Raw genomic sequence first — 23932 nt, 5'->3', positions numbered from 1 at the left:
CCCAGGAGATGGAATACATTGCAAGTGTGGAATCCAGTCCCTAGAGAACTAGGTTTTTTCAAGGCAGTTCATATAAACCATGTAGGACTTCTCGTGGAAACAAGTAAATAAAAAACCTTTCCAGCTACTACATGGAGTAAAATTTTTTTTGCTAATTTAGCATAAAAATGCCAAGATTTCATATAAAAACAATGAAGTCAGCTTACTTTTTTTTCAAAGCATATTTTAAATCTGGCAGTTTTTCTACTGGAATACTGTACATGATGTTTTAAAGAGCTTCTAACCAGAAGAGTCACTGTTACAGAGCTAAAATTGACACTGTGTTTACATGCATACTGTTAACCATCTAGATCTAACACAGATAAAACTTAGATGCTGATCCTTATTTTGCAAACAAGACAGGTCTACATTTCAACCCATGTGATGTACAATAAATAAAATTTTACTATTAGAGGAAAATATAAATGTTTAAATAGATTTTGAAATCAAAATAAGGCAGTGCAGAATTACAGTGTAGAGAAAATCAGGCGCCTATACCTCCTTTTCTAGAAGAAAGCAAGGTAAGTTAATAAACTAAAGGTTGAGAATACAGCAGGTACTTTAATTCCCATTTCACTTAAAAACAAATGGAGTACAAAATAATGGATAACCATACGATGCATGTACTATTTTGCTTGCAAACTTTAGCATAAATTAATTGCTGAAGATACGTTCCTTACTGAATCTACCGATTCCTAATCAAACCAAATGACTTAAATTTGAGATTCAATCAGAAGTCCACAAAAACCAGCCTCGTATTTCATTAAAACTGCTGAATATTTAGGAATTCTAGACACTTCGGCATTTTTTCCATGCTTCATTTAAACTTAAAGCAGCAAGACTCTGCTTTTATCAATTACCTACTGAAATATTAATAAACTGGCTTGGGAAAACCATACAGCTTTTGTTACAATGAACTTTAAGATCTTACATACACCTCAGAGTCTGAAGCTATGGCATTTCTCCAAAATAGTTCACAGTTCCCGCAGTTAATACAGTACTGCAAAATGGCACTAAAGTGCATAAGTATCTGAATGTTTGTTGGGCTAAAAAGGTGCTGTGCAAGCTTAAGCTACTGCTTTGCCATTTATATACAAGATCATTTTTCTTTGGGGAGGGGGTACTAGTTCTGGAACGCCACTGATTTTAATTTTAATGAAGGATTGTCTACCTTTCACCTTTCTAGAAGATGTAAATGCCCCCTTTCTGACTCTTCTGTTTGTCAAGAACAGTAAAAGAGCAAATAGTACACTCATTGTAAAAAATGCATTTCAAGATAATTTACCAGAAATTGTATTTTCAAAACAAAACACATCCTATGGTACTCCAGATGAGAAATGGACATGTTCTTTGTAACTAGCTATGGATCTGCTGCTCAAATGAACATGCTGTTCATTTTTTATCAAACATGAATACTAAACTACCATAAATAAAATACATACAGTACAGAACAATTAAAACTTTTTTGTACAGTAGTTCCTTTTACATTAAACTTACCATCTTTTCAGATATGTTGAAAATTAGGACTCTAAACATGATTATTTCAAAGTATCATTTTTAACCATCTTTCTTGCACAGGCCCGACAATCAAAAACATGAAGCTTTGATTCAGATAGCTTGGCAGGTTTCACATACTTACTTTGATAGGTAGGCTACTTTGAAATATGTTGGATGTGTTTTTACTTATGCATTTCATTTTTATCAAAAGACAGTTTGATTATATTTATTGAAATCTTTACATGAGCTGTTTTTGTGCAATACCACTGCCAGTGTAGCTTGAGAAAATGAAAGGTGTCTGGAACATTGAGTACAGTCCACACGTTGTCTCTCTCTTAAAAAAGTAAGATTCTAGGAAATTCAATGTAAGTGCATTTGAATACAGGAAGTCAGTCCTAGAATATTTTCAATATTAAACAGGTACTGTTTCTACCACTGGTGGTTTGATGCACTCTTCGTGCAGTCTGCTCTTTTCTGGGAGGCTGAGTGAATTCTCTGCAGGGTGCTCATGTACACAACTGTCGCCATTCAAAGCTGAAACAAAGCCATCTTGAGAAGGACCTTTCAAGTATGAGTGAAATTCCACTTGAGGGTGAGTTGGCCTGTGCTCAGTGTATAAATTGTTACATGGAACACTGCTGTCACCTTCAGAAGATGAGCAGCAAACAATCACTGAGGGGTTTGCAGAAGGGTAATGAGGGCTGCTGAAGGATTCCTCTGATTGCCGTGTGTAGTCGACAAACTGTTCTGAAGTCATGTTGTAAGGCACCAGAGAAAGACTACTGTTCTTGACAGCTTCCCTTTCTGAGTAAGTCTCACTGATCTGGTTAGCAGTGCCAGCAACATGGTTCTCTATTTGGTAATACAGATTTGAAGAGTTAGTATAGTATGAGGCATTTTTAGAATGGTTTTCATGCACAGCAGTTCCATCAGAGTAGCAAAGGACAGAAGAAAGAGGCACCATATCAGCATGGGAGCCCATGCTGTCTACAAAATCATCTGCTTTTTCTTCCTCATCATCTTCCTCCTCATCTTCCTCTTCCTCTTCATCATCATCTGATTCACTAGGGGCTAAACTCTGTGTGCTAGAATCTGTAACTCCACTACAAAAGCTACTCCCATCTTCCTCTTCCTCCTCTTCCCCTGGGCAGTCCAAGTCCTCAGCTGCCTGAGAATGCAAAACTGCAGCCGGAGGTTCAGTCTCAATCTCAAAATTTTCTGCAATTGAATATTCAACCGGATGGGGCCCTGGACCCACAGAATTAGTGTGTGCACTTATCTCACTGTGGCAGCCATTTAGTGCCGGAACTTGCTGCTCTCTATTTTTCTCCAATTCAAGCTTCATTATTGTGTGCAAAAAGTGAGTCCGTACACGGATAGGATTAAATTCAATTCTACCTGCTGTATTGCTACACCCTTCTTTAGTACAACCGCATGGAAAAGACATACGATCCACCTTTTAAGAAAAAAGAATACAGATTAACAGTATGCAGCATAAGCCTGGGGACATGACAGAACCTAGACAGCCTAGAGAAACACAAGTGAGGTGAGATTCACCTGGAGAAGTACTTGTAGGAACGGCTGAAGCTAACAGTAATTTAGCAGGTTAGCTCTGGAATTTAGCACTACTGATAGGAACAGTCAGGGAAACATAAATGCAACGTTGCAGAGAAGGAAAAAAATATGTTCCTGTTCTGGACCTGAAAGCATTACACAATGGAACAAAAAAAATGTAGTTCTTCTATTTATGGATCTGCTACAGCTTTATTTCCTGTTGTCCTCAAATCCAGGCAAAAGCATTGCCAGAAAGAATCTTAAATTTGGTCACACTCATGAAAAATAGAAACCTACTGAAACAAAATCTTTATAAAGGTGCCAGTGGGGACACCAGAGTACAGAAAGTAGGAATAAAACCTCAAGTACATCTTAAAAGAGATTCCAGTCAATTGTAGATAAAACAGTCAGCTAACAAACTTTGGGCAGAACTTACATATCTAATAATAACCATCTTAAATTTATAAAAGTGTGGCTGAAACCACAAGTCGGATAGTTCAAGTAGATAGCTTAAGGTCTATGACTTTCATCTCCACTAAACATCAAATACGGTGCAGAGAACCACGTAACACAATCCAGTACATCTTCCCTACGTGTTAAGGTGAAAACAGGAACAGCACAGAGAAGATATTTAAAAGAGCAGAGCAAGTTTAGCTTGGGTTTAAGAAATTATTTAAAAATGCATTCAGGAAAAAATCAACTCAGATGCATAACAGCAATGCTGGGGAATTAGTTGAAACATCTTTTAGGGAACACTTCTGGGACATTTACAGCAGTACATAGGACACTATGTAAATAGACATTATGAAATGCCTCTTAAGGCTGCAGAGGAAGAACTTTCTGCTGTAGTAGCAGATGTGTTTCTAGTGCCTATGTGCAAATTTATCATACATGCATTTTAAGTATATATGTTAAAAAAAGGATGGTACCACAGAGTTTCATTTATTATTTCTCATTTACTTTCGACTGTAATTCACATTTGGACAATATGTAAATTGTCTCTAAAATAAAATACCCTTTCTGAAATGTGCAGCCTACGGATTCTCTTCTGTTGTCTGCATCTGCACATGTGCACAGATAAAGGCCAAAGAGGAAGATGAGGAGCAGAATCTCTGTATAAGAACAAAAAAAACCCCTAAACAATGTGCCTAAACCAATAAAAAGGATAAACAGATGTTTAAGGAGACTGTATTGAACACTATATACTCTCAATTCCAGGCCTTAAAACTACTTTGAGATACACAAGTGTTATCATTTAATAATTAAATTCCAGTAGTTAGTTATAACTTTACAACACAAAGTACATGCACGTCACACACACACACACACCCCCCCCCCCAAGTCCCTCCCTAGATATTTACATACTAACAGTAATCTAGATATTTACCTGACATTTTATGCCTGCAAGACTGCAAGTGCAAGTTTCTGGATCACAGAAGACACGGCAGTCACAGCCACAATCCTCCCTGGACAGGCGGATGGCCCGAAGCTCGTGTTTTTCTTCCACATCAATCTTCTTCACTCCAGAAGCTCGCAGCAATGCCCTTCGCTTTTTTGTTGGCAGGGGTTGTAGAAAGAAATACTCATCTACTTCAGTGTTGTCTAGATCAATATCATCATCAGAAATGTCATCCAGTGTCAGGGTATTAGCTTCTTCAGATTCCACTGTACCGTTCTTTGTCATCTGTTGCATAGAACAATTATCAAAGTCTTTATACACAAACACACACATCTGTGACACCTATTTAAATATGTAAGTATGTGTAATGCATTATGAATGTGGGAAACTAAGTAAAAATGCTGCATGACTGCCAGGAAATTCCAGAATAAAATTACAGATGGGGTGAAATGGCAGTTCTTCCACATTTAACATGTGAAGTAAATACACTTTTAGCTTTGTATTTGTCTTGGAGCCATTTTTTTCCCCTAAGTTTCTAATTTCTTATCTGTTCTTTATGTCCTTGATCATTTGTTGCTGTTTGCCAGATTTCAAGACTTTGTAAAATTCTAGTCTTTTCTAGATTGTTCCATTAGATAATTTTTGAGCCTTTAATTGATTCTAGTTCCTGTCTATGGGCTTCAATGTGCCTTCTGCAATAGTAACTACACTACCAGCACTGGTTCAGATTACTGTGAATCACAGATTTGTAAAATGGTGTCTTTGATGTACTGTTTGCTGTCCTGCTCCTCTTCAGCCTGACAAGCTGGATGTTTGTACAGCTGAGGTCACTAAGCAGCACGTCCACTTAATCGTTTGGGTAGATGCCTGTATTTGCTTTTTGAGTTGACAACTTTAAGCCTGGAAGTCACTTAGCTTTGCCTCTTCCTGCCTACATTACTTCATGTTTATTTGCAATGTAGTTCATAGCACTCTGAAGTTATTTCTAGGTCTCTTTGGTCCTGAAAATAACCCATTTAGCTTTGTCTTGTCATAGATTTTAGTACTTCACTAACCAACCCAGATTATCCTTAGGCAGTTAATGAATTAATAAAATTAGATAAAAGGAAGTAAGTTGGTACCCCTTATGTAGGATCTTGAGAAAGGTTTTTAGGGGATTCATGCTCCTTTCCTAGAGATACAGATTTTTTAGCTTCTGTAGATAAAAGTATCCTGACATATATTATTACCTTTGGTAAAGTCTGGCTTTCAAACCTTCAAAATTAAATGGCCATGAGCATTAAGCACAAACATCCAGTGCCACTTTCACAGTACTGCACCATTTTGTACCATACCTCTGTAACTCATCTCCTATAGAATGGAGTGTGCATATTCAAGGAGAAAAGAAAAAAATATTAACGGCACTGAAGGAAAGTTAATTTTTCCCATCCATAGTAGAACTCACTGGTAATACAACTACAAGGTTTCTACAGAGAAAACAGCTTTAGAATCAAAAGAATATGAAAGGTTAAAACAAAGTTCAGAGAGATGATACTTACTAAAAAAATGTATTTTCTCTATCTCAGGTTACCTGGATTGAGAACTGTACTACATAGCAAATATGAGGCAAGTGCAGGTATACGATTTTTATAATACTTTTTCATAATTTAACATAAATTTTTATTTTATTGTTTTTCTATGAAAAAATTTTGCTTGAAATGGAAAAAACAAACAGATTCCCAGTGTTCACCCTGGTCTATGTAATGTTCTTAATTGATGAGGGTGCTGATGTACTCATTACACACTGGTGAAGTGTCAAGATTCATCTGCATTAACAGTTCCATCATGGGCATCATGATGATCTCAGAAACATGACCCGAACTTTATGTAATTTGAATGATAATAGAAAAATAGCCAGATTCTCTCCCTGTTTTGCCTTATTTACTTGCAGAAAATTTCAGCTTGGCCTGTTACCCCAAATAAATCATGAGACACCAGTTTTAAATACAGGTTAAAAACTGGAGTCCTAACTACTGTTGCCTGCTTGTTGTGCTTTTCAGTGTTTAGACATTTAAAAATTATCAATGTAAAGGTAACTCCTTGTTTTTCTGCTGCTAAATCCTGTCATATCCATCTATTTAATTTATATTAACAGTTTGGCCTTTCCACAATCTGTCATTTATGGCATTACTGAGTTACTGGATGTGAACTCCTACTGATTGCTTACTCTTCTTTGCAGCTGCAGTTTTTAACAACTGAGTAAGACAATCACAGGAAAACAACCCCTTACTATTTCTGACTTGTAAAGTCAGGTTAAAAGCAATACTCTGCCCTTCAAAGGAGAGGAGTCTCAGTGTCATGACTCGTAGTCCTTACATATAGTGTACATGTACACACTGTCTCTCCTGAAACCAGTAATCTCCCCAGAAATTCAGCACTGTGCTTAGTTCATTCAGAGGTGTTCTGCCATTTCCACAATTCCACTTTATAGGCATTATTGTTCCTTCCTTCTTTTTAATGCATTCTCTATCTTTCTCTGTAACTGCAATGCCTTAATTTTATTTCATGTTTCAGTTTACTTACCAGTCTGTTATCCCTGTAACATTCAAGTCCCTGTATGTGCATCTACTTCTAGCTCTTCCTTCATCTGATATGCAGCCATCTTCAAAAAGTCCTCTCGAACTTCCTTCAGATTGTTTTCTTACTCTGTTCTCTATTACTTCACTTTACCATGGCTAGGAAAAGAGCTCCCTAGTAAGTTCTGCCTGACTCTGGGACAATGGAGAGACTATTTACACCAGATATTTCAATGTTTTTAGTTCAGTAAGGTAGGAAAGACAACATCAGAAGTCATCCTTTCTCTCTGTAATCTACAGTGAGAGTGAGAGACAGATGAATCCAGGGAGTAATTAAAATGCATCCTGAATGAGTTGTGTGATGCCAGGAGGAAGGAATACTTCACTGTACAAGCAACTGATCCTGAATGTTCAAATCCAGAATGGCATCCTTTAATTTTTTTGTGCCTTTGTTAGCTAGGTACAACTAAGTTCAGAGTGCTTGTATTTCTCTGCTTCCTGCCTTTTTTTTTTTAGTGTAACAGGAAAATGACCTACCAAGAACTGTTTTCTAGTTTAAAATACACAAAGCTCAAACCACTCCCTAAGCAGATCACTGTTATTTAACTGCCTATCAGTATTTAAGTTTGAGACTGGGGAAGGGGAATAATTCTAATATTTGCTTATGCAATTTAGTATTTTATTCGATTACTATTTAATAAAAATTAAGTTTCAGGGCTATCACCCATGAGGTGAATACTGTAACTACTCAGCTTACAAAGGCACCTATAGAACCATATCAAACCCCCTGTGTTTCATCTCCTCCTCCTGCAAATCTTGCCACACAGTGGGAGAGCATTAAGGCATGGGCTCCATCAGGTGCTGAATACTGTGTGCAGCCAGCAGGCAGGAAGGCAAACACCTGGGCACCAAGAGGGATTAGACATCAGCCTGCCATTTCAAAGCACCTTGGCTCCTGACTCATTTGCTGGATGATTTCCTTGCTGTCTCCTCTGAATTTTTCTCAATTTCATCATATGAAGAACAAACCAATTCTTGAAATGAAAGATCTGAACATTTCTCAAACAAGTAACTGGTAACTACAGATAGAGGAATATTACCACAAACCATCAAATACATTTTCCAAAAGAGAACTTCAGGAGAACATTAAGTTCTCTTGTTTGTCATAATATTGCTCATCTGAATTAAACTTTGCATATAGATGGATAAAATTTCTCTCATAAAGCTAAAGGTTAATGTCATAACAAGAGAATAAGGCAAGGGACAAGGAATATGTGAAGCCTTTGGTTGAAATTCACTTTAGCTCTTTAAAGCATGAAAAATTTGTTAGACACCCTTGCCTGCCCTAGCTGGAAATTATTCTTTACAATTTCCCACAAAGGAAACTGTGTCCACAGACCCAGGAGCCTGAACGTCAACTAGGGTTGTGCTAATCATTTTAATAGATCTTAATTTGAGGGGGCATTATGAGTAAGCAATAAGGCCCATTCCAGTTAATTTATTGTACTTACTCATAAAGTTTTCTCAAATGACAACATATTAAAGCCTACCTTGTCCTTTCCATCTTGAAAGGATGGCTTTTAAGTCCAGATTGCCATTAGAATTTTCACACTGCTGCTAACAGGTGTTTATGCCACTGTCAGCATTGTTTACACCAAAGTACTGGTGTTAAAGGGCTGAAGTGACAAGGATGATTTTGAAGTCTTTATCTGCTTTTAATTAAGAAATTTCTTATTTGGCTCTTCACTTTCAGCAAGTAAAATAATAAACAGTACCTATTATTACAGAGACTAAATTCCAATACATTCCTATTATTTATTTATTTATTTTAACCAAGTCTACATGAGAGAACACTTTCTACCTACAGACTTGCATATTTTAACCTAATGGAAAAATTGAAAAAAATGGGGAAACTGGAATTTCAAAGCATAATGAAAATGTGGCTATCACTAGCTCTCTCTAGTGATAAGTCCCTAATAGTCTCAACTGTGGTTTCCAACCTGTCCAAATGTCTGCCTTTAATTTGCCTTTATCCTGAGTGGCTTTATGTTTGTTTTCATTACAACAGTTCAAATTTTACAAACACTTTACTATTGAAGTAAAAAACAATTAGGAGACTGAAAAAAGTAACTTTTTTTAAACTAAGGGTCGTATACACTTCTTTAGGAGTTCAGATACAGAACTCAAGAACATAGTTCATTCTATGGGAAAATCCTGAAAGGCATTTCTTAAACTTGGAGAGTGCCAGTTTGCTCTAGACAACTCATAGTATTATATGAAACTGAGATATATCACAAAGGAAAGGGTATAGAGCAAACAGTTTGGTTACAATTCTAAATATTGTTCACTTTTAATTATAGGATTCCTCTGAAAAAGAGCCCCAAATACATGTAACACAAGCCATTACACAGGAAGTGTTTAGTCCACTACGAAAACATAAACCAGGAGTTTTGCTACCAGTTTTAAAGAGGCAAGAGGGACACTTCCAAGAACAGTTTCTTTCCTCTCCTATGCTATATTTAAAAAGACAGCTTCAAAACTGCAGCTAGTATTTGTTCTGACCAGCTAAACTGATACAGTCAGCTAATTTGTCTGATACATTTCTTCTTTAACACAGACATCCTTTGCTGAAATACTTAAGACACACGATCAGATAAATTGATGCACTAAAAAAAAACCCCAACATTTTTAGTCTTACTATTTTGTACGTTTTGCCAAATTTCCTCAAGCTGACCAAGAAAACAAGCTGTTTCACTTTCTGCACTCAGGATGTTGCCATTCCCTTGTCTAATGGGGTACTGTGCAAGGGCTCATAAGAGTAATTCTCTTCCTGGCACTTGCAGGCATCTGCTGGACACCCTGCTGTTCAAGGCTAACTTCCACCACGCTGCTTTCTTTTTCCCCTCTGTAGAGAAGAGGGAGGAAACAACAACCTCCCTAATAAAGCCTTTTGAGGTACACATCAGTAAGGGCTACAGCAGCACTTGGTAATATTGAACAAAAATAGGTCTTCAGTTAGAAAAACACAAAACAAAACAAAACAGAGACATGGCATTGTTTCAGTTGAAAATGGAGTTGACAGAAAGGAAATGGTTTTGTTTAACACACATTGGGCCCATATAGCTCTGACTCTGCTCATTTAAATAAGTAAGGCAGGCAGGGATCAAAGTCTTGAAAAATTCTTACCTTTAATTTCAGAGAATTAAGTTTTTCCTCCCTTAGATGCTCTCTTAACATCTCTCGGTGAAGCCTCTCCTGTTCCATTGCAAACTCTCCCAGCGTGTACTGGCGCACACTGTTGTGGCGAGTAGACATTCCCAGTGTGCTCCCCCCTTGGCTGGGAACACTGGTGAAGCCTTGCCTTCTTGTGAAGTAATACACAGTAACACAGTTGAAATGGACATTTTTTGTTCTCTTCCGCTTCTCTCTCTTCAGGATTGAAGAAGCTAGAACAGATGCACATTGCAATATGAATGGTAAGTTACAGTCACAGAGCAAATTCACCACTTGTGCAGTAGTTCCATGTACCTTGACAATACCTATGTATACACCAAAGTTCAGAGATGTGCAGTCTAAATTAGGATATGGCATTAGAAATATTTACCATATATACAAACCGCTACAATCATGAATGCTATTGTCTATTTCAGAGGAGAAATTCTTGGCCAGGATCGTTGTGTTTTTCCATAGCATTATAAAAATGTTTTAAGCCTTTTAGCAAGGAAGGAAATAAATCCCAGCAAAAAGGAACTTATTTCACAAAGTCACCTAAAAGACAGTGCTCCACTTGACTTGCTCCTCTTCAAAAGCCTGTGCAGAAAACAATGTTGCATACGGCAGCAGTGAGGAGAACAACAGACCCAGGTCTCACAGGTCTATATTACACTGTTGCTCTTCTGTCAGCAAGGCTCAGCTGTACAGATCTATCCCTACATCTTTAAAGCACTGGATCACACTGGCAGAGAAGATTCCTATCTCTTCTAATCTGAAATGTGAGAAATTATTGTTAAAAAACTATCAAGGCAATATATTTAGTGTTCCAGACTGTCTCAGAAATTTGTATCATCATCCTCACAGAATAATATAGGAGTAATGGTGATTAACAATCAGCACCACTTCCTTTTTCTTTACCTTCATCCTTTTTTCGGCTGCCATCCACTGTACACACCCCTGTGTGTATATATTTATATTCTAATGTGTAGAATTTTGACAAAAATTAAATCTAGTATTTTCTACTGATTTTCTGATTCCCCTCACACTTATTCTCAGTTTTTCTTATACACATATGCATGATCATGACAGGGATTTGTTTAAAAAAAAAAGGCAAATTTTAACCATTAAGTATTGTTCTTTTTTTCCACAGGCATTAGTAACTCCCTCAAACAATACTGATCTGTTGTTTCTCGCTGTTAACAGTGGGGAGTCTTTAGAGAAAAAAAAAGACACAAAAACATTAGAGAAAGATGAGAGACACTCCTTGATTTTTAAGATGAGCAAGCTGACTTACTTGATTTATTGCAAAATGGCAATAGGATGTTGAGAATGTAGATAATCTTTACTTTGCAGCTTACTGGCAACAACTGGACAGGTGTCAATGTCAACCTAACTGTCAGAATTCAGGCAGTAAAATTATTTAAAAGGTGCCTGACCCCTCCTGAAAGACTTGGAACCATTCTACTGAAGCAGTGAGAACATGACGTCCCATGGTAATCTAGAATTGCACCATCTCTAGAGATTGAAGCACCTGGCCTTCAGCCTCAGCTTTGTAACAGCTCTGGTATATTGTCACAGTTAAAACATGGTTCATTCTCTAATACTATTATGTAGTGAAATGTTCATCACCACAAATATAAAAACCCCAAACTCTTACATTAAGTAATGCAGTCCAAAAACTAGCATAGCCTTCCTAACTATATGAAAAAAATAGATTAGAAAAGTCCAAATTTAGAACATTAATTTCACACTCTGCCATATGTTTATGCCTAAAAGTTGGGTCAGCAGTCTCTCTCTGTAAATCTGTTGTTGTAATGAGCTGTCTTATAAAGCCCATTAATGTATTTCCTCAACCTTTTAAGAGTTCTTAGCACTTTTAGCAATTAAATTATCAATTCCACACCACCAAAGTTGCTTGTTTGGGTATTTTTTTTAATATATTGCTGACAAAAACTGTGCTAAAATAGAATTAAGCTGAACTTCAAGACAATGCTGGCACGTTGTAACCTCATCATCACCAGCACTATGAATGCACAACTGTATTGAAGACAGCCTGAGAGCTGACATGCATTCGTGGTAAATGACACTAAGGTTCATGGTTGTATTTACTAACAGTACAGTCCCTAGTCAGACAAATTATATGATCATCTGTGTAGGCAAACAGCCACATAAACATTCAGAGCCCCTGGACTACACAATTTTATTTTTTTTTTCTGAAGCACATCCTATCTTTTAGGTTTGCTCTTTTCACACCCCAGAGCTCATGAAAGGGAAAAGCTAAGGCTCTGTGAATAACTCTGTAGTCATCTCTTCTCTTGTACTGCTAGGAAGCAGTCAGAATATATTCATATTTATGATAATGTTGTTCACAGGAACAGATCAGGCAGGAACTGCAAAAGATAACAGGATTTTACTTGGTCACCCAAAAGCACAGATTAGAGATGACAGTGAGGGGACTGGAGAATTGTGAGCATCTCAGTAAGCAAGGACACAAAAGGAAGCACACTCAGCACTTCAAAGGCGCTATGTTCTTGCTCTACTATAATTCCTAAAACCTCTCAGCAGAGGGCTTCCTTAATGTGACCTAAAAAAAAAAAAAAAAGTATTATTACATATTGGATGGAAAGGTTGAACCTTTTCCAACATCAAGGACAAAGTGCTCTATAATTCATTCAGTCCCTTTTGCTTCAAACTAAGTACAACTCAGACTGTCAAATCATAGTAGCAAGAGTCAGGGGCATATGTAACTTTGCATGCACTGTACCTTTAATGGGATTTACCAGTCAGTTATAATCACTACTAATGACACTGCTGAACTCAAGACAGAGCAAAAGGACATACAAATTATGTATTTTCTGATATATCAGAAAGCATTAACATATGTCCATATGTTTGGCCAGGCTCTAAAAAGTATTTACATGCCACTTGCCTGTGCAACAAGTGGTATCAGTGGATGCCACTATCATCTGTTCTGTGCAAAAAGGATAAAACTGACTCCAGGCAGAGTCTGCTAGGCAGAGATGTGTTGTTGTAGCATCTGCTACAACAGTTTATACTGTCAATAGGAACTAGAAGGTGTTTTTTGAAAATGAACACCACCAACTCGGGTCTAGCAGTTAATGGCAAGCGAGGATGCCAGAAAGAGGGAATAGGAATATTCATCATCACCTAAAACTGTCTGCCCTATGGATCACATGTGATCTTTAACACGTTTATATACTGCAAGCCTGATATATTCCATGGAAGGAAAAAAATACCCCATTCTCATGTACTTAAGTAATTAATTAATTTTTTAATTCCATGTTTCAAGATGACATGGAATTAAATATTTTTGACAGATACATAAGTACTGTAATGCATAAAATATATCTATTATCAGAGGGAAAGATGATACTGTTAAGAACACAATTACTGCTCACAGCTAGTCTCTCAGAAAAGGTCAGTATATTTGAACAAGGTCTTCAGACACAGGTATCTTCAACCAGGACTCAAAATTCCTCATTGGAAATAATATCAACTGCTGAAATTTTTATTTTTGGCATTTAACATTTGAGTGGCTCAGCTTCTGGGTTTAGCAGAGCAGAGCCCAAGTTAATAACCTTCCTGCAACTGGCCAGTCTCCTCATGGAGGTAAGTCAGGTCCTGTAATCTTACCAGCTCCCCACCAGCTGCTGCAGATCCAGGGTGGGATCTGGGCACAGCACAGCCCCATCGTGCAGCACTTGACCTGCACTAGCAGCCACAGCACAGCTCATCTGCACCACAGACCCCATATGGATAAACTGGCAATTTGCTGTAAACAGCATTTCTAAAGGTGAGACCAGAAGAACTGAAGGAAAGCTTTTAATAGCAAACAACTGTTTAACCCAAGCACAGTGAACACATCCAAAACCTGCTCCTCCTGGTGCTTACCCTTTTGCTACCTTTGCTCAGGATGTGCCTGCACACACACACAGTCGGATGCGTTTATTCATACATTTCTCTGTTAGCCTCTCATTAACCTCTCTCTGATAACAATTCTCTTTATCCACAACAGTTAACATTTATTTTCATTATTAATATGATATTACTGCCATTTCTCTTTATGCACAATTCCCGATTTATGCACATCTCTGGCTATTGAACACAGAAGGAATCTGCAGTTTCCAAAATGTAAAAACACCAGGATGGTGAGCCAGAAACCCAGAGACTGGCACATTGCCTAAACTTTAGACCTTACATTTTTTTAGTATAGCCCTTCAGTTTTCAGTATTGCAGTAAGGTCATTTGTCAATCATCAATTGTAGTACAAAATAGAGATAACTGTGCAGCAGTCAGTCATGAAAGTGAGATTTCAGCTGCATGCCTACATGAAACATGTCGAACTTTTCCTCTAAAGACAACCCTTCCAGCACAATTCCACCTCCCCACACCACCACCCCTCCAAATTACACAGCTCAGGACCATCTACACTGGGATGCTATGTTGCAACTTTTATTACCATAACTTTTATTAAAATGGTTGCTGTCCTCAAACCAGAACAGTTGCAATTTTAAAAGGTATCATATATATCATAACAAAAAGTACAGTTTTTATCACCCAGTGGCCAACAGTAGTGGCATACAAGATGGTTTATGGATCCTTTTCCAGATCCTGAGATTACTTTTTTTAACCTTTTATGTAACTCGATCATGTGCATTAAGTGGATTTTTCCAGACACAGCGTGTCCCATCTGTCTGCATGAAACATGAGGCCCCACTAATTCATTCTTCAAAGATACTCTATAAGCTTTAAATTCAAAACTGAATAACATATCAGTGTAAATAGAGACAAAAAAAAAACAAACCAAAAACCAGCTCTCGTGAAAATAACATCTTTCTCACTTAGGCTGCTGTGCTACAACAACCTCTTCCACAGTGACCATTAATGTAAGAAGGACAAATACTAGGAATAGCAGTTTGACAAGAAAACTTTCCTGTCAGATTCATCCTGGCTAAAGTACATAGTATAAAACATTGATCTGTGCTGAATTCTGTCACCAAAAAACCATAGCAAGTCAGGAAGTACTTTCTGGGTTCAGAAGAAGACTCCTCAATGAAAAAGGTAAGAAAAATAAGAGGAATTCAAGTCATGTGAAGTTAGAGAATAAAGAGTGGCCTTTGTTCATCAACAGTTAACAAAAGAATGAAGCAATTTATATAGCAGAGAGGTTTAAACATGTCTAGAGGAATGTGCAACTACACAAGGGTGAAGAAAGATATAGCAATACACAGATTTGTAACAAATCGGTCTCAACACTTTCATAATATGTTTTCATTTAACTAGAACCCTATGGTTGGATATTGTCTCCTTGGTGTTGTAGTTATATGGAAGAAACCACCTAGTCCTGCGGCTAAGTTAGTTTCAAATAATGGTTGCCATCACCTTATTCCTACCAACAGGCTCATAACTATACAGATATTTTGCATTTATCTCTGTATTGCAAATTACATTTATCTTTTATGTATTATTGGGAGACTGAAGAATTTCATTAGTGGCTTATTTTCCACAGGTTATTCAAAGCTATGTATCAACAGCTTTCAATGTTTCTCCCTACCCTACACCAAGGTGTTTTCAAAGCATGGAGTGGAAAGCTAGGGGAGGTTCCTACTGACCTCTGCACATGGAGGTCTGCAAGCCCTTCAGACCCACAGGAACCAACTGAGCCAGGAAGTCCCCATCCCAGAGAGGCACAGGGGGAAGACACTGGTGTGTGCCATCTGCAGCCAACATCTCCATTATTTATCTATTTGTGAATTTGTGAAAAATGAAAGACAAACTCCCCAACTCTATCCACATTTGAAAAGTTCAGGCTTTATCATATTTATTCATAATATATTTCTTATGTCTTGGTAACAGATGTCATAATGGGCCCATTCAACTCTCAAATACCAATAAAAGTCATTTTTGAAAGGGCAAAATCAATATTTACACTAGCAGTCCAGTGTATCCTTATGAAACCCATCCAAGTCTCATTAGTATATGAATAAATTATAACTTATTAAATAGGCAAGCAACTGTTATAATGTGCTCGCAGACTGAACTGCAGTTTTCCTGAACTGCTCTCACATACATACAGTGCACTAGGCAGCTGCACTCTTCATTCACCTTTGACCATCCTCATTTTGCTCTCTGGGCAGTGGAGCTGCAGGAATGTGAAACCAATGAATGACAGAGCCTTTCCTGCTGCATGTTGAGTGGCCAAAACAAAATCCAAACTCTCCCACCTGGGAAGAGATCCCGCTGTGGCAGTATTAGTCCATGAAATGTAAAGCCTGCTTCCTATTTTACAAAATCCTGATAGGAATGACATCTTAAGCCCATCATGTTTTTCAAACATTTTTTTACTGAGAAAACTGGTAGTTCTTTGATTACAGAACATAAATAATCTCAGTTCTGGCGGAACTCCAAGCCACAGACACTTTCTTCTGCTGTCTCAGCTATTCTCTTGATGTCAAAGACACATTAACATAAATGGGAACCATATGGCTACCCAGCAGATTACTAACACTCTTGCATCAATGAGGGCAAAGCAATTCATTGTCACCAGCACAGAAATATCTTAGGCACATGAAAAATTCAAAAGGCTGGGAAAAAGCATGTATGAAGCAGCCTTTTAGAATAAAGCTCTATCTTAGACCAGAGGATCTTATACTCTTTCGTATACTCAAATACCCATTCGTCTGCTTTTTACATACTCTCAGTGTCATATAAACCACTGTGCAAGTAGGATTAGCACCATTCTCCACCTGCTCCATGACTTTCCCATGCAATGTTTCATGAAGTCTAGCATCACAGAACAGCAAAACCTAATCCAGCATGGCAATCCAGGTCTGAACATCCTTTACAAAAGCCAGCTTGCTTTGCAGTCTTTATAGAAAACACAAACTTGGGAAAAGGTCACATTCCAGAAATTGCTTCTACCTCTGTCTCCTACCTCTCTTTCTATCCCACTACCACCCAAAAGATATTTTTCTAAGAGCCTCTATACACTACATTTACAAAATTTAAACCTTAATGATGAAACACTTAAATCCACATTAAGAGGAAATGCTGTGACATACAATATACCCTCCCAGAGAAACTTGTGGGCTTAAGGGCAGGGAGGTATTTTCTGAAATAAATTTGAACCTGTAAACTTTGAAAGGAAATGCATACTCAGAAATGGCATAAATTGAGTGATGGAAATTTAGACAGGACAGGGACAATGCTGTGGAACAGCCACACCTACCCTAGTAGCATTTCACTACTCCATTTTCCTCTCAGATAACATCAAAGCTAAATTCACCTCACATGATGGGCTCAGTGGGAATCCTTGCCTAATGCTACATTTATATGTGCTACTTTAAAAAAAACATTTTTGAAAAATACAAGCTCACAGACAAGCTTGCAAAAATGGGAGAAGTTTTTCATTTGTACTCGTTAAGCATTCTACCTCACTGTCAAGAGTTTTGTCCAAAACCTCACAGAAATATTACATTCTGGAGTTGCATGCTAAAAGCTGGCATTTTATGACTAAAATTTCAGGGAAAACTTTACCTCCTCAGCACCCTCTATATCCAGAATGCTCCTCTGTGACATTCATCATACTGGTCCAGTTTCTCCATTCTGCAAATATAATCAGCCTGCAGGGAGAAGTGGAGGCAGTTAACTGCTCTCTGCCTCACCATTTCCACTAAATGCCAGCTGCTGTTTTGTACATGATTATTTCTGACCTTGGCCCCAGCTTTGAACAGTGTGAGAACAGCCACTACCGGGGATTCTTGCAGAACACCCATGCATAACAGTTATATTTGCTGACCTCTCCTAAGACACTACAGACAATCCTTTGTGCCATCTCACGGGTGGCTTCTGTGAAGCACCATTTGATGCAAATAGGCACTTAGCTGCCCACAACTTTGCATGTGCAAGTGCAAACGTATTTTGTGTATGTCACGAACATCTTCAACACAAAAAATTGCTTATGTTATATAAGCCAACAAAAACATAATGCAAGGCAAAAACTGTCCCTCTGTATAGTATATGAAATGCACTAATTTACAGGAAGAAAACTTCAAAACATCAGAAGTAGAATTAGTTACACAAATCCTACACAAAACCAGTGGCAACTTGCCTCCTAGCCCCTCTTCATGTTCTTTTAAAAACTCCCTCTACAATAGTTGCTATTCCTGATGAAAGCCAGCATCAAGATCCTGTCATGGCACACCCTGCCCTGTTACCCTGTATGAGTATTTTAAGTAAAGACATTGCAATCCATTCTGCTGAATTTCTTTGCATTTCTTGGGGTTTAGTGCCCAGATGAGCTGACTTATTTTGAAATAAAAAATTAGTATCACCCAACTTGTTTGCATTTCATAATGTGAGTCAACAAATAACAAGAATAGCATATTCTTCATTAACAAGGAAATTCCAAGCCTGGTTTCAGGCAATAAAAATAATGGCAAGATGCCATGAAGAAAGAGTGCCTGCATTTAGCTACACCTTCTAAGTGTTTTCTCATAAGACAGCATCACCACTTGTACTCCTTTAGATTTCTATCATTAACCAGCCATTAAACACACAACTTAAGCTCAAAGCTCACATTATGCCTTGGGCTACTGAACTCACACCAAATAAAACTCTGTCCTTCTCATAAAAATAATTTAAAAGAAGCCAGACCTTCCTAAGAATTTCAAAATATTTCATACCTTTTTCCAAGTTCTGCTTGGCCACATAGATGAGGGAACCTCAGTATGTTAGCAACTCTAGAATATTCGAAACAGTACTTTATAGTGGCATATAGGAAGAAGTGCAATGGGGAGGTATTTGTGTTTTCAAACTCATTTTCTGTAGCCACAAAATCAGAAGCTGACATGAGCATTTAGAGACCAATGCTTCTGATCAGCCACATTCATCCTGAACCTAAGGCATCCCATACTCCAGTACCCTACTTGGCAGAATGACAGGACCTATGATTGCAGCTGGCTGCAGGATAACCCTGCTAATGGCAGTGATAATGTTAATGGCAAGACACAGATAATTGATGGAGGATATCAACTAGACTGTGCAACAGTTTTACCTCCTGTTTATCACCTTGTCAGATGAGGTGGTGCTGGAGATTTCACCTGCCTTTGCAGGTGAAGAAAAGCCTTTGCAATAGAAGCATTGCTCTGAAAGTTTCAGTTACACTACACTGAAGTTGAAATGGCAGGACAGCAGCTCCTCAAAGTATGTTTCTTAAGGGATGCATCTGTGATTAATGTGGTATGGAGAGTTTTTACTAGCATCAAGTGATGCTAGTAAGTGATGAGGTCTGCCCAGATCTTTCAATTGCATATAATTCTGCAACATTAATTTGGATAATTTCCTTTACCAGAAAAATAGATGAAGCATTTAGGGGCAGGTAAGAATTCCAGAAGAATCCCACACAGCTGAGCTGAAGTGTGGAACCCAGCACACACAATCATTGGAACTGTCAGGGCATTATACTGACATATTGAACAGCAATTCCAAAGTCAACTTGCTGTGGAACTGATGAAACATAGCAGCAGGGTGCCCTAGATCTACAGGACAATTTAAAGGAGCTGAAATGACATTGGGTGTGCTCCACCCTGTATTCCATGTGCCACTAGAGAAAAGGGAAAAAAATATTCTTAGTCCTGACTAATACTGTATATGCTACCTGAAGGTAAACACCCCTTTTTCTGATATGGAGGAGGGACCATGAAATGCAACAGGTACATGGCTTGGTTCATAATATGCTGTAGCATCCATTAAGGTAAATCTGTGGTGTGACTAATGGCCTGCAGAATCAAACTGAAATTACCTCAATAAACTGAGAAAAGTAAGTAAAAAAGATAGCAGGGATTATATCTACCCGTGGCAATGAAGGCACTCCATCAGCATTTGGCAAGAGATTTAAAAATATGCAGATCTATATACACATTTATCCAACCAAGAAACACTACAAGGTTATTAGTTGTTGAGATCAAAGCTGCCCTCCGATGGTCCTGCCCCACCAGAATGATCCACAGCAGCTCTGTGCCTCATTTAACTGGCAGGTTAAACTGACCTTTAAAGTTAATGGAGCAGGATAGATGAAAGGTTCTTGTTTATCTGACCCAACACATATTGCTTCAAGGGCTGTGTAAATACTGAGATGCATCAGCGAGTCTAGACAGATTTCTATGCAAAGTGCCTGCTTGCTGAAGCAGTGAATGAGTTGTAGCTACAAGTGATTAGAAAATTATCTCTTTGTCACATCAGTTAGAAAGGAAAAATAAGACTTAGAGGGCCACATTAGACTTTTTAATAGCTCAGTTAAAGAATTTACGTACAGATCTCGATGTTGACTACCAGTCACACACAACCTACTCGGCTGCATGCTTCCAGTGAGTAAAAGTGAGTATATACTCAACTTCATATCTACTTGTATGGAAACAGACCAGAAGGAAAACAATACTTAGGATCTGACAGTATCTGACAAAAGAGGAAAGAAAATGGTAAAAAAAGTATCAGGAGATGGCTTAGAAAGATAACCTCCACCAAGGAGGCACTCAGGCATGTAACAGGCAAGGAACCTGGCCAGCCTTTCTTTGCTGGCTCTCTACAGTCTGTTAACTGAAAGTGTCTCACAGAACTCTTCCTCTCCATCTGCCCATAGAAGCCGGGATTCAAATATTTAAACACAGGAAAGCTCTTTTATTTTAGGAGGTGAATGTGTTTAAAGAATAAAAACGTCTTTCACTGTACCCTATTAACAGTTTTGTTAATGTACAATATTGTACAACACACCTGCATGCAGTTCTCAAGTGAGCATCACTTAGTAGCTCTGTAAGACACCTGTGTTCAGGAGATACGAACATGGACAATTTCCACATATTCTGCTTTGACAAGACCAGGCCAAGCACCTCAGTAGGATCAGTTAATTTTTAATCACTTCCTAGAACTCGAAATATGCTTTTTTCAAATAAGATTGTTTAAAAAAAATCTAGAACAAAACAAAACCAAAACCAACACCAACACCTAAGTAAAAACAAAACAAGTGCTTCTGCCCTGAACAGCACCTAAAATCACACACACAACTGATGTCAGCCAAATGTTACAAAACAAAAGGAAAACAAAGCCTGCGTGTTTAAAAAATCACCAAATGTCCCATTAAAAGATTATTTCTGGAATCTAAGAAAATTAAGTCCCAAGAAAATGTGAAAAAAATAACCCAAAATAAACCCCCAATTTCAACAAACCCCTCATTTTTTCTAGAGATAGTCAACATCAGGTAAAAAATACATTTCAGCATTTATGAAGTATCTATACTCCCTTACATTTATTTTAAACATAAACATGATTGTTTTTTATTGCAAATGCATATTAACTTTTAGTATCATCTGTCATGACTAAGACTCAGCTTTTTAATGCAGAGTTGCTCTTGCACCCAGCAGAAGAAGCCTGAGGTTAGCTAAGGGGTTTTTCTAACACTGCTCAAGTGGTAGACGCTGAAAACCTTTAAGTGACTTATATGCTTTAATATTAAGAAAGAAGGTACAAAATCTCGCTTGCAGCATTTAACAATAAAATAACAAAAATCTGACTGCCCCATCATGTGCAACATGGAGTGTCCTTGGTAAAGTTGCAAAATAATGATGTATACTAGAAGAGAGTCTGGATGGAAGATTCAAGTCACCAGGTAGGGATAAAATTACCTTACTACTCTATACTTCATCTGAGCATCCACAGGCTCTATCTTCTTACCAATAAAAAATCAGCACCTTTATCAAGTTACTGCAAGTACATTGCATTACAGTAATAGCAAAACAGACACAGAAACTAGTCTCCAAAAGCCTTTTCCTTGAGGACCTTGAGATCTGCCTATTCAAATGCAGCACCAAGGACACGTGTTAAATTTTCTCAAACCAGTCTTATGTAATACTGGAATTGTTCCGAGTTGATTTCTTAGAATTTAAGCTGCTGCATCTATATTAAAGACAATACTTTTTAAAAAGTATTATCAGTGCACATGCAAGCCATTCACTGTCTGTATCACTAACTGGTATCACCCTGATGGGGTCCATCCACGGGTCCTGAGGGAGTTGGCATATGCAGTTGCTAAGCCTCTGTCCATCATATTTGAGAGGTCATGGTCGTCTAGTGATGTTCCTGCTAATTGGAAAAAAGGTAACATAGCCCCTATTTTTAAAAAGGGGAAAATGGAAGATCCAGGGAGTTACAGGCCAGTCAGTCTCACCTCTCTGCCTGGCAAGATCACGGAACTGAGCCTCCTGGAAAATCTGATCAAAATCTAACTGATTATATATATATATATATATATATATATATATGTATTTTTTTTTAATGTAGAATTCTTAAAAATGTAGAATTCATAACACTGAAATGCTATAGTTTCCCTTACAGATTTTGTTCAAAAACTATTTACTGAGTCATCTAAAACTAAACTTATTGTTACATGCATCTATCACAGCTTCTGAGTTTCTCCCCTGAGTTGGTGATGACTTTAATATAAAAGGACTGCTTTCAGTCTATGATGAATAATCATCTAAGTCATTAAAGAGTTACAGAAATTAAAAGATCAGCATGCAGAGAATATTGTCACTGAGGTATTTCTTAATACTACCAAAGAAATGTACTGGGACACTTACTCCTTTGTGGCATTTCAATAAAATAGGCACCCTACTAGTATTTTCTCTTAAATTATTATACCACATCAAGACTTTTACACATAAACACACAATTTGAAAAGTTCTGCCTGCGTAACCTTTTGCACAAGAGTGTTCCATACTACAGCAAAGAGGATTTGGACCCTCACATCCAACTCCTGTCAAACTGCACAGAAGCATTTGGCAATTAATCAGGTATAAGAACATTTATACCACATGCTACAAATGTTTTCTAGGCACAATCTAAACCACACAGTTACACGGATCACAATGATGAGAAGCCTCATCTAGTCCTTGGTCCACAGTCTGAAGAAAACAGATTTATAACCACTAACTCCAGTGGGGAGATCTATATGCAACAGTGTTGAAGGAGGCAAACCCCTGGTTTTTAAAACATGCAGTTCACTATAAAACAGTATAACCACCTAAAACAAGTATCATGAACTACAAATATAAACTGTAAATTCATTCCTCCTAGACATGTATGCTGCACACATGGCTTTGCTAACTTACAACCAAATTGTTATATGTACACAAAACCATTGCCTAGTACAGAGATACACTCCCCTACATGAAGAATAGGAGTAAGTGCAATAATTGCAAAAATATGTCCTATAAATAAGATTTTTTTAATTGAGGAGCATTATTATTCATTATTATTTCTTTGGAAAACCTTCACTGATACGATACTGCAGGTAGCTGGCAGCTCCACTACACTTACATAAGGAAATTAAACAAACTCACCTAAAGCAGCTTCTCTACAGTACCTGTTTTAAATACTTTAAGCACAACTCCCAACGTTAACTACATCAGCCACAAAATTCAACACAAATAGGTAGGGGCTTAAAAGTGACTTCAAATTTTTACAGTGAGAAATAGTTCTATACAGTATACAAGAAGGCAAAAGGGCCATTTTGAGCAAGTAACAAACACCACCACCGAGAGCCCATTTTCTCATTTGTTCAGTTTTCATCATGTTTATCTAAATGTAAATTTTATTTGAT

The 23932-nt window shown here is 37.7% G+C and overlaps 1 protein-coding gene across 3 annotated transcripts in view; it reads right to left on the bottom strand.

Moving 5' to 3' along the window:
• Positions 1-215: 215 nt before the first annotated feature.
• CSRNP3 (cysteine and serine rich nuclear protein 3) overlaps positions 216-23932 on the bottom strand; it is a 64067-nt gene continuing 40350 nt past the window's right edge. For all 3 annotated transcript variants that reach the window (XM_051624062.1, XM_051624063.1, XM_051624064.1), the window contains exons 3-5: positions 10231-10490; positions 4478-4774; positions 216-2992 (exon numbers count right to left, since the gene is read on the bottom strand). In XM_051624062.1, the coding sequence (XP_051480022.1) occupies positions 1949-2992; positions 4478-4774; positions 10231-10490 (1601 nt within the window). In that variant the 3' untranslated portion in view covers positions 216-1948. The remainder of the gene's footprint in view (positions 2993-4477; positions 4775-10230; positions 10491-23932) is intronic.

Source organism: Apus apus, chromosome 6, assembly GCF_020740795.1.
Source record: "Apus apus isolate bApuApu2 chromosome 6, bApuApu2.pri.cur, whole genome shotgun sequence".
In the NCBI taxonomy this organism is placed as follows: domain Eukaryota; kingdom Metazoa; phylum Chordata; class Aves; order Apodiformes; family Apodidae; genus Apus; species Apus apus.
The sequence above is the reverse complement of the archived record's forward strand: the minus strand, read 5'-3'. Positions and strand labels throughout refer to the sequence as shown.